Genomic DNA, 11,591 nt, shown 5'->3' with positions numbered 1-11,591 from the left:
CTTTATTTTCTTCAGCATTAATCAAGGTTAGTCTTCAGTCTCCATGAAAGCAGCCATTTTTATGTTTTAACTGCTTTACCTCGCTGGTTATAGTAGCCGCAACAGGAAGTACGTCAAAATCAATGACGTCATAGAATTCAAGGCAGTACTTTCGTAGCAGCCCCCTAGGCTGCGTTCAATAATTCATTGGCAGTACTGTCAGCATGACGTTATTATGGTGTGCTATGCAAGCGTTCCGTTTTCACTAGTTCACTATCGCTGTACTGTAAAATTGTAGAAACGGAACGGGATTGAACAGTACTGCATATAACTGTATATGACACTGTCATATAATAATATAAGAAAATAAAAAAAGTTTTTATAATTAATAATATTGCACATATGGAATCAAGTAGCGATGAATCTGATAGTAACTCTGATGCAATGGAGGAAATGTTAATAATATTAAAAAAAAGAGATCAAATTCTATACTTAAAATACGTCGTAGAAGATGTATCTCGATATACAAACAAAAAATTTAAAACTCACTTTCGATATATTTTATAATTTTTTTTTCTTTGTAATTCTTTTGTTCTTTAGTTCTTTATATGATAAATTGTTTTTGTAATTTCACTAAAATATATTTATTTTAGATTACATCGGAATACATTTTTTTTCATATTGGAATATTTAACAGGATTAATCTTAGAAAGGGATGGAAAATCAGATAGATGCACGATCTCTCCTGAAAAGCAATTAAAGCAATAATTTCGTATATAATAATGTTTATACAAACTTGGTATAGCGCAAATGATCGAATTTGCTATAATATAAATATAAAACTTTATTTTTATCTCGCAATGCTTTTTGTGCGTCTTCTTTATTTATTATCATTTTATATTGAATATTTGTTTCTGCATCGAGTAGGGTTAACTTTTTTTTCTTGAATGTCGCCATTTTGTACTGTGATTGCTGTATCTTTTTAGCTACAGTAGCCGCAGCAGTGACGACAAAATTTATGACGTCATTATTCTATCCTAGTGCTATCGCAGCACACTGGAATGAATTTCAGAACGGCAGTACTGCCAGTACTGGCAGTGAGTTACGGAACGTAGCTCTAGTGAGCGATAGTGCAGCCAAGGGAAAATATTATTAGTGTCCAGGGTATTACAGGGTATCTCGATTTGAAGGAAACTGTGTTAAAAAGAGTGAATAAAGGGGAATGATTTATAATAGTGGTTTATAATAGTAATTTTTACTTGACATTTGCCGATGAACTTATAAAATTTCTGTATACCTTTTCACGAATGCCTGAGAGATATTTTGCAAAGGTTAGAATAATTGTTTAGCGTAGCATACAGTATTGAACGTATAAATAATAAATATATAAATTATGAATAATAATATACTATTTTTTGTACTAAATAATTCTTGAAAAACACTAGTGAGTCAAGAAATAATTTACACAGTTTGTGTTTAATTAAAATTAATTTTCTTATAGTCAATCTTATCTCGTCTTGGGAGGATGTTTTGTTTAGTTCAAATGGTCAGATGTCTTCAATGTGGCAGAAATTATATAATGTTCTAACATTACCAATGGAGACTAAAGTGACTAGCAAGACCAGCAGTTTGAAAGCTCTTCTGTTACGAGCTTGGCGAGAGCGTTGGACTGATTTGCAGTGGGGTATTAATATCAAAACAGTAAGTGTTCATATTTTGATGTTGACGATCGGCATACTTTCTATTCATATTCTAAAATAATGAATCTTTAGATTCTGCCAAGGGGGGTAAGTGGCGATGTGTATAATTTAGCAGACTGTATATTGCAACAAGCATTAGTAGGACCTGGGCCTAATCAATTAGTACTGTCATATCTGAAGCATTCCTTAAGTTCTCAGGTTTGTATATTATACATCTGGAAAATATTTTTATTTCTTTGTGTATTGTAATTTATATTAGCCATTTATTTTATCTTCCTACTAGTTGGTATCATATGCTGCAGTATTACAGCGAATAAGTAAATATGATGCATTTCACAAGCCTCATTGCATTGTGAGTTTGCTGGAGTTTCTGGAGTCTATTCAAGGTGGTATTACATGCCGTGGTAAACCTGAGGAGGATCTTCTAGCAGCAGCGGTTCTGTCTATTGTCCATTGGCTTCTGCAATGTTACCTGCACACGTTAACAAAGATGCCTCAAAGCAATCCTCTTATCCCGCATCCAAGTGAACTTATAGACAAACCTGCCAGTATTTTGCAACAGATGCTGAACTCGGATTTTTTGTGCGCAATGATGTATCTAGCTAAATATAATGACAAAGGTATGCTATAATTAATGATATAGAGAAGATCATTCAATATTTTCTGTTTGTACATGTTTATACATCTGTTTGTTCCTGTTTATACATCTTTTATAGATCTGTATGTAGAGGTTGTGAAGAAATGTCAAGAGATCGAGACATTATTGAAGACGAGCACTCAGAAGTCTGTAGTGCCGATAGACGAATCTTTGAAAAAGTTGTGTAATCTCGAGATCGAAAGTCTCTGTCCTGAAAAAACTAAAATGGAATCCATCACCCATTGCCTACAACCACTTTTCGCTGTTCAAGTATTATTGAATCCTAGTACTGAGACGACTGTATTTGTCAATCAGCTATTAATGGTACAAAGACTAAAGAGCTATACAAACGCGCGGCTTTACTGCGAAATAATTCGCGCCTGTCTGATGTGTCTGTACAATGTAACGGGAACATTCAAGGAGTCACAGTGGGGTGCCTTCACGTTTCTAAAGGTGCCTCAAATACTAAAAGAATTACACGCGGCTAATCTAAATGGTCGGTAAAGTCATTTGAAGTTCTTTGGATGTCAAAAAATGAAGCTGGATTTCATAATTTCATGTTTTACAGCTGATGAAAAATTCGAATATTCGCAAGACATTTTAGATGCATTCGAGATGTTGCTTCAGTTCACGCCTCTGCTTGATATAATGGACACTACGTGTTCATGCAATTACTTAGAGTCTTTGTTGAATGAATTTCAAAAGGTAAATCTTGTAACAGAGAAGCAAGCAAAGCAAATAGGAGCTAGGAGGTATGTACATGAGAGACGACGAAAGTTGCGTTCTGATTCATACTCATAGCGCTCGTGTATCATTTGTCTTTGTTCAACATTTGATATAAGTAACAAGGATGAAATTCTATGAGCGTTATAAGCGTGAATCGAAACGCACTCGAAGTATCTTTGCCAAAACTTGACCAAATCGTCAGTTGTTGCTTGCAATTATATAATCTTTACAGGGAGGGAGTGACTACGACGTCATCAATTCCGAAGGTCATCGTACGCGCGGGGCAGACATTAAATGGGATTTTAAGGACGCTGAATGCCGATTACGCAAAGATCCAGGAGGGTTTATTGAGCGTACTGTATCAAGTCTTGACAGGAAAAAGCTTCGAACTGATGTTAGCCGTAGCGACCGTGGAAGGAGAACTGAAGACCTTCGTCACGAAACTCATTAAGTTTAACGAATGTAGTAAACAAATCAACGAGCCTGTACCCGACAAAACAGCAGCGACGAGAGCAATGCTATTCGACGTATCTTTTCTTATGTTGTGCTCTATAGTACAAACATATGGCTCTGATGTAAGTTTGGCGTTGATATGTGTTTCAAATTTCATGATATGAAAAATATTTTATCACTTTATACATTAATTATATTCTTTATATAAAAAAATGACCTACAGGTTGTCTTGGAAGAAGGTGGGGACTCGTTTTTCGAACAATGGGTGCGCGAATGCCTACCAGAACGGAATAAGCTAAAGTCACCACAGAGAATGCTGCAAAGCGTTGATCCGGCGAGGGTGGATGCTTTGCTAACGCAGATCAATTCGCCGGATCCTGATTTCAAGTCGAGCAATCTAAAATGGCACGTCGCGTGCCAGTCGGCAATGGGCGCAGTGAAAGAGCTGCTCTGTGCGTGGGAGAGTGGGGTACTGGGCGCCGGCGATGTCAAGAGGGCCCTGGATGGTTTACGTGCGACGGCTTGCTGCCTGCCAGTTTGCGCTGCTGCGTGGCTATGTGCATATATGAGCATCACACATCAAGACGCTCTGCTGAAACCTATGAATATGGTTCAACACTTTCTGACGCCGCTGTCGGGTGACGAAATGCAGGACAATCTTAAAGATAGGTAAAAAGAAATAAATATATCATTAGCTAAGAAATAGTATTAAATAATTCCATTTTTCCTTAGATGGAAATATAGTCTTATATTATTTACATATTTATATTTGGATGTTACATAAAATTTGATATGTTTTATTTCTTTTTTTCCAGATCAAGCTTGATGTTCCAGATTATTCGGAAAATGCAATATGATGTGCATCCACCCACACAATCGAAAACGAAAGTGCTTTCAATGTCTCACAGGTATTTACAATATTTTTTGAAAACAAATCAATCATTTTTATAGGATTGTTATTTGTATTTATAGGATTTGTTTTTATAGGATTGTTTTTGCATTTACAGTATTATATCGCGGCAGCCGATACTGGAACAGTTGGAATCTGTTTGGCAGAACATAAATCAACGTGGTTGGATAAATATACAAGCTATGCAGTCGTTCGAGTCCTTGTTAAACACTGGTGGTTCTTCATGGTTCGTCACGAATATAGTCAAAGAAGTGCTCAAGTATCGCTATCAAGAAGAACTGGATCAAGCTGTAGATCTAGCCTTTGCGATTTTCCATCTCGATATAGAGAACTGCACTTTGGATCTCATAAATCATATAGTACCACAGTATTTATATAATTCGTTACAGTAAGTTCGTTGTTGTCAATAATATCTAATTTTTAAGCTTGTATACAGGATATTACATGTAAATCTTATTGTGTAGGAGTGATGAACTCGTGGAACCGCAATCGTCCATTCTGGCAAAATTGTGCGTGTACTGTATATTTTCCACTTTGGAGTATAATAATTCGAATCCGTATCGTGGGAATAACCGTAAGCGTGTGCGACGTGATTTAGACGCGGATGATTTGGATGCACTGGGCGTATCCAACAAACTCTTGAGACTAAACGAAACGGGTGAGAGTGTTCCTATGTTTGGTTCACAAAGCCCACAGGCGCAGGGTACGAGTAATGGGCAGAAATCAGTGGTCGTTCTGAGGGATCCACTTATGACAGCATTGAACAATTTGTTCACTATATTCACCTTTCTAGCTGGTAGAGACGGCGAAGTATCCCAACAAACTCATTTCATATTACAATTTCTGCGGCTTATGGTGCAGTGCGGAAAAGACAGGACTCGCATCGTGTTACAGGGAATGCCACAAACGTTGGTACGCTTATTTATATAAAATAGTTATATATTTCCTTAAAGTTCTTAATATTTATATCAAATTTAGAGAAATGTTAAAATAAATTGTATGAACGAATTCGATTTTTCTAAAAAAATCCTAAACAAATTATGATGGGTTGTATGAATAAATGCGAAAAGATCTTTTTGCTATTGGTAATCTTAATCTTTTTTGCTATTGGTAATGAGTTTGTGCATCTATTTTCAGGTACCCTGCCTTCTCAAAGCATTGCCAGAATTGTTTACGACTGATATTTTGCTGAGACTATATGACATACAAACCATGATTGGACGCAAGGCCACCGCACGAGATTTATGCATGTTGCGGAATATTAATCTCAAGCCCACAAAATAAAGGCATAATCGTTATAAAATAAGACGCGTATTTTCATACAGTATCTCATATAGCAAACATATTATATAGATAGAAAAATATAAATATCTCTATAATGTATAATATTTATCCTTTAAATTCTCATGACATTTGTACTGTTACATTAGCAGAGCAATTGTATATTGATAATATACTTTTACATCTTTTAAATCTTAAATATTAGTTTATACAAAAAATTATAACATGGCAATAATTTACATGTTAATTTCTGTTTCTGTCATTATATATAACGATGTTCGATGTTTGATGTTGAGCTAATCACATTTAAGAGATATCGATTTTATTAGAAGAAATAATTATGTTCGAGACATACGTTAAAAATTATTTACTCGATACCTATTTCTTTTTTGTGAGCAGTCATAATATACAAATATCTAAATATAACATTTGCGTTCGTTTTGAAAATATTATATTTCTAGAAAATGCAAAAGTGAATGTTAAAATCGAATTGAACGTTATATATAAAACGGGATATTTAAATATGATCGCTCAGGAACATAATGCAGTAGTGCAATGTGTCTGCGGTTTGAAAATTATTGGAATTTTAAACTTGTATTTTTTTAAATAAAAATTATTTATATCAACATTAATGGTTGTATTATTTTATATACAAGCATCAACCTAATTTTATATACAATAATCAATTTATATGTATGTATACAATTCATGCGTAAATTCATGCGAATGTGTTCTGATAAGTTTCTTTTGAAGTTTCTTTTTGAAAAAATTTCAAATGTATATTCTTTTGCTTTTCACATATGAAGATTACTATTTTACTATAATAAACTGTAGGTATGTTTGAAATACAAAATATTGCCACTTTCTTATAAGAATCTTATTATTTCATACAATGTATGTAAAGTTCAAATGTCTGTATTATTTATGGTAAGGAACAAATTCACAATTTTTTCAAAAATTAAGTCTATATTCCACTGTTTAGCAAGAATTATTCTTACAAATCATCCGCGCACAAGTACTTAAAATCTATCTTACAGCCGATAACTAAAACTAGTATCAAACTAAACATGATTCATAACAATTTATCGTTTATCAATACAAATTGATTCATGAATCGACGTAATGTTTTATTTTAAATTTAATTAAAAAATCGTACTAGTAAATTAGAACAAATGATAAGTAATAAATGCTAATTCTACGAATTGTTATTTATAGTATGAATGGCGAATGAATCTCAAATCACGAGAGTTTGATACTAATTTAAGAGGAATTTATAATGGGGCTTACGTTATACATTAACAAATTAATATGTTATATGTGAAAATGACTCTACAAATATAATAAATATAGAAAAAGTTAGAGAATAAGTGCACAGAGTTCATAGTTTACAAGTAGTTTCGATATATACGCTGTACAATATTTAACTAACATATATATGTATATAATATTTATGTCTATGTTTGTTTATATAGAATATATAAGTAATAATTTTTTATCATCTAATTTACTAACTTTGTCTTCAATTTTTTAACAATTTTCGAATTTGAAGGCCAATGTCAATGAAATGTAAGAATATATATAAACAAAAAAGTAAATATCAAATAAGTAAAATAATGATAGTTTTGATACTTTTCTTTTTCATTGGCACAAATAATTAAATCCAATTTTACATCCACGGGTGCCACGAGGGATCCATTCTACAGAGATTATCGTGACTATTGGCAGCAGCTACCAATGTGCTGACCTTACTGTCAATGCCATCAAAATTTGCTAGAGAGTTCAGTCTGTTGATGATAGCGGTGACTGCACGAGTTACCATTGTTATCAGGAGTTCACCTTTTGGATCAGTTGGCGCTTGCGACGTGCCCTCAGCATCCTCTTGTCGTTTGTGATCAGCAATTACTTCATCCCGCAAAATAGCGCGCAGTATAGCATGCAATTGGAACGTGGGCTGAACTAAACAACGCGCCGTGGCAATCGCACTAGCGGTTAACGGTCCGCAAACTCCTGCAAGGAATTGATTTAGTAAAGTTTGAGTAAAAAAACTTGATAATTCCGCAGTAATTTGCGCAGTAATTTAATAAACACGGAGCGTTGGATTTATAAGGAAAAAGCTCTAAAGTACTCTTATATAATATTTAAAAATATATTTAAATATGAGATATTTGTATCAAAATATTTCATTGTGTCGACAGATTTGCATAAATGTGTACTGATACCTATAGTTGTAAGAAATTCGAAGATATTAGGCGTCAGACGGAAAGGTACTGGTCTGTTCGCATCCAACTCTCCAGAAGTATCATCAATGTCAAATTTAAAGTACGCGATGTTGATTAGACCTGAATCCTGATGTACGTACATCATGTCAGGATTGAGTCGTGTAAGATGGAGTACATATTCGGCAAAACATGCTAAAGACAGCTGCAGAGTAAACTGAGAACAAAGATATGAGAATACAATGAAGATACATTATGTTACATGGTAATTGTGGATTTTGTATCAATAATTATTCTTTAAATATTCTTTAAATAAATATGGAAATATTTAATAAATATGGAATTTTATTTTTACTTTTCTTGGTTAATAGTTTAAAGATATTTCTCTCTTTTCTTTTTTCTTTTGTTTTATATCAAAGAATATAAAACTAAAAATTCTAAACTTATATTTTAAATCACTAGTATTTTAAAATACTCACTATTTTTCTGAATGTCCAATAATCAGTGGCACCGGGAAATGTTTTCATTGCCCAATCTTTGAGCATAGTTTTGGGAACCATTGTGGTCTGCACTTCCTTTAAAATGTCTCGCAATACTTGATGGCTTGCTTGGGCACCTCGTGCTTGTACGGCAGCCAGTTTTTCATAATATCTAGCGATAGGAGCATCATGCTCCATTCCCAATTTGGTACAACTCTGTTTGTAAATATCTAATAGAGAAATGGCTGCTGGATTATCTTCTACAAGGCGCATATGTGGTGAGACTGCAACGAGTCGTGGTACTGTAAAGTGCAAGAAGCGGCGCGATGTTTCTTTTTGCTTGGTTAAGTAGTGGTTCAACATGCGCAACAGTTGTAACAGGCGTTCCTCACGTCTGGCATCTCCCAGACCAGCATCGTTCACTACTAAATAAGGATAGATGCGACCATTGTGACCACGAATGCGTAATCTCCTCGCAGTCGTGTTGTGTCGTTGAACTACCTCGACGCGCGGCATAAATCTTGCTATCTTTACTGAATAATGTGAGTGCTGAAAAATTTATTATAGAAAAAAAAATCGTGAAAATTGGATTTTTTTTTCGTTTAATTGAAAATAAAAGAGTTCAATTTAGAAGAATTTATCTCTCTTACCCTAGGTATCAGATATTCACCAGGCAATTCAACTTCCGCAGTTCTTAAGTTAAAGTTGCTCAAAAAGCGACATTTCTCTTCAATCAAGAAAGATCTGTGAAAGAATAAATGAATCTGTATGTTAAAAAATCGTTTTTTCTTAAAAAAAAAAATTACAAAAAGCAATTAAGAAATATTACTTTGGAAGCTGTTTCGTCTTTTCTTCAAGAATCTTTATCCATTTCTTTAATTTGCTAATGAGATTGTGAAGCAGCCTAGCTCCAGGCACAGTAAAATCGAAGTCACTCGTAAATTGACCCTTCATTTTTTGAAAAACGGGATCTTGTACGGTGGCTTGGGCTCTTCGTGCCAAGGATTCTGATGCTGCTGAACTAAACGAATTGTTCATGTTTTGCGAAGATGATATGTTCTCTACAAATCAAGAAGAATATATTTTAGAGAGAAGTCGTCCCTTTTATGTTTTAATTTTTGTTTTATAATCTAATGCAAAAAAGAAATGAATTTACCGATTCCAATACCAAAAGTGGATACCAATTTCTTCACAAAGTTTAATGTGTGTGGTGTAATAGTAGCTTCACTAACAGCGCCACGGTTCTCAAATGCTATTGCATAACATTTTGCGAGTCCTTGCCTCAATTGCCTTAAAACTTCTTCATACCACGTCTCACGGAACCATACCATCTGAAACATATAATATTACTTTTTGTAGAAATCTTTTGTAAGAAATGTTAAAATATCAAATTTCAACATGAAGATTTCAATATGCATATTTCTTAATTTTAAATTACAGAAATATTTAAGATATAAATATTAATAGAGCATGTAAATAAACAGAGTGTTTAAATATATATAATATCAAGCTAATGAAAAATTTCTATTACTTTTTTATTTCATTATTTTATTTATATTCTCTTTATATGTAATAACATATGTATATGCATCTTTATTATATTCTATAGCTTTATATTTTTATTTTTAGTTGCTTAATTGTAATCAGCAAATTATTATATATGTTTCATTATGTGATGAATGGTAAATAGTAAAAGAACGTTATTTAAGCTAACCTGGTCGATTATACCCTCTAAACTAGATAAGAGAGTTGGATGAATGTCTCTTTGCATATGCATAATTTTTGAACATCTCCACATAGGTATCGTGGCTCGTACTGTATGACCTGTTTCTGGTATTCCGCGTTGTGATGGTACGTTACTTGTTGTAGTAGAGCCTCGATCTTCAACACCGTCCTGACTCTTACTCGCAGTTAATTCGCCGCTTTTGTGTCTCTCTCTTTGCTCTATCTTCAATGTCAGATATATTGTACGAATAGAGAAATAAACCGCTTGAGGAAACATACGGCCAACTTGACTTAATAAGTTTAGAATACCATCTCCTTCGTGACGTATCAGACACATCAATAACTGCGGTACCCAAGGTAACCATTGAATAGCCGGCACACCTACGGCGTACTTATCCACGGTTTCTATAAGCGATGACTTGTCGTCATCGTATGCAAGTAGCCATAAAATTTTAGCAATATATTTCCTAGATTTGGATTCGTTCTGATGCCTGCAAGCGTGCAGGAAGCATACGAGTGCATTTATACCGATGTTGATCTGACGAGCATCGCGTATAAAAATATTTTCAAGATAATCACCCCATAAGGACCAAGCTTTAACTAATGTGTCATGTAATTGGGCTGCAGCGGAGAAACTCTTATTGGCATCGTCAGAACGACCCAATTGTGATTGAAGCAAACCCTTGAGCGCGTAAAATTCTGCAATCATTTCTTTCGTAAAATAACCCATATTAGTAGACTCTAGAACTTCTAAACCCTCCTGTAATTCGTTTTGTCCTCCCATAGTGGCCATCTGCAAGTAGCATTTTACTTGTTGTCTGATTTTTTGGAAGCAGTCTACCATAGGTACGCTTGTGGGACTATTATAAATTTTGACCAGCGAATCTAAACACACGCCACAGAGATTCTGTTTTCTTGCAATCTTGCCGAAATGAATGATCGCTTGCATAGAAGCATGTACGCCGAGTAACGAGTGATTGGCCGTTTGGTCTTGCTGAGAATCATAGTGATTCGAGATAAAACTATAATGATGCTGTCGCCATGTGAAGATATCTGACCAATGGCTAAGATCATCGGCTATTACAGGCAAACGATTTCTCCACGTCTTGACAATAGCTTTCATATCATGCAGTGAATTATTCCTGCCATGTAATAGTCCTTGATGTATCTGCATTGCTTCTTGGAGCTCCATAATCTGCTGAGCTGCTTGTAATAGTGGTTGATGAACGTGACTAACAATGCGAGGTAACCGACGCCACTCGCGCATACACATAGCAGATGCCATTTCAACATAACGTTCCACGGTACTCAGATGTTGATCTTCATTGGTGCATAATGTTACAAATCCACGATATAAATTGATCTACAAAAAATTCAAAATTTATTAATGTTCCTGTTTAAACATAGCGTTTAGTATTAAATTTATAACAAGATCAGCAATAAATTATCTTATTAATAAATTATCTTATTTTTGAAAATCATTAT

At 34.3% G+C, this 11,591-nt stretch overlaps 2 protein-coding genes across 3 annotated transcripts in view; one reads left to right on the top strand and one right to left on the bottom strand.

Moving 5' to 3' along the window:
• The first annotated feature begins 996 nt into the window (after positions 1-996).
• On the top strand, positions 997-6,318 carry MED24 (mediator complex subunit 24). The gene is made up of 12 exons (XM_011638674.3): positions 997-1,310; positions 1,481-1,680; positions 1,752-1,877; positions 1,963-2,299; positions 2,396-2,812; positions 2,885-3,068; positions 3,275-3,617; positions 3,719-4,164; positions 4,311-4,403; positions 4,503-4,793; positions 4,870-5,317; positions 5,543-6,318. The coding sequence occupies exons 2-12, from the start codon at positions 1,531-1,533 to the stop codon at positions 5,687-5,689; spliced, it is 2,982 nt and encodes a 993-aa protein (XP_011636976.1). The 5' UTR covers positions 997-1,310; positions 1,481-1,530; the 3' UTR covers positions 5,690-6,318.
• Positions 6,319-6,548: 230 nt separating this feature from the next.
• Positions 6,549-11,591, bottom strand: part of Nipped-A (Transcription-associated protein Nipped-A) — a 32,428-nt gene continuing 27,385 nt past the window's right edge. For both annotated transcript variants that reach the window (XM_011638672.3, XM_025218290.2), the window contains 7 exons: positions 10,096-11,469; positions 9,538-9,712; positions 9,211-9,442; positions 9,032-9,125; positions 8,382-8,930; positions 7,906-8,119; positions 6,549-7,693 (listed from right to left, as the gene is read on the bottom strand). In XM_011638672.3, the coding sequence (XP_011636974.2) occupies positions 7,353-7,693; positions 7,906-8,119; positions 8,382-8,930; positions 9,032-9,125; positions 9,211-9,442; positions 9,538-9,712; positions 10,096-11,469 (2,979 nt within the window). In that variant the 3' untranslated portion in view covers positions 6,549-7,352. The remainder of the gene's footprint in view (positions 7,694-7,905; positions 8,120-8,381; positions 8,931-9,031; positions 9,126-9,210; positions 9,443-9,537; positions 9,713-10,095; positions 11,470-11,591) is intronic.

Source organism: Pogonomyrmex barbatus, unplaced genomic scaffold (assembly GCF_055798465.1).
Source record: "Pogonomyrmex barbatus isolate J1 unplaced genomic scaffold, ASM5579846v1 scaffold3, whole genome shotgun sequence".
Classification (NCBI taxonomy): Eukaryota; Metazoa; Arthropoda; class Insecta; order Hymenoptera; family Formicidae; genus Pogonomyrmex; species Pogonomyrmex barbatus.
This window is presented reverse-complemented; position numbering and strand designations above follow the sequence as displayed.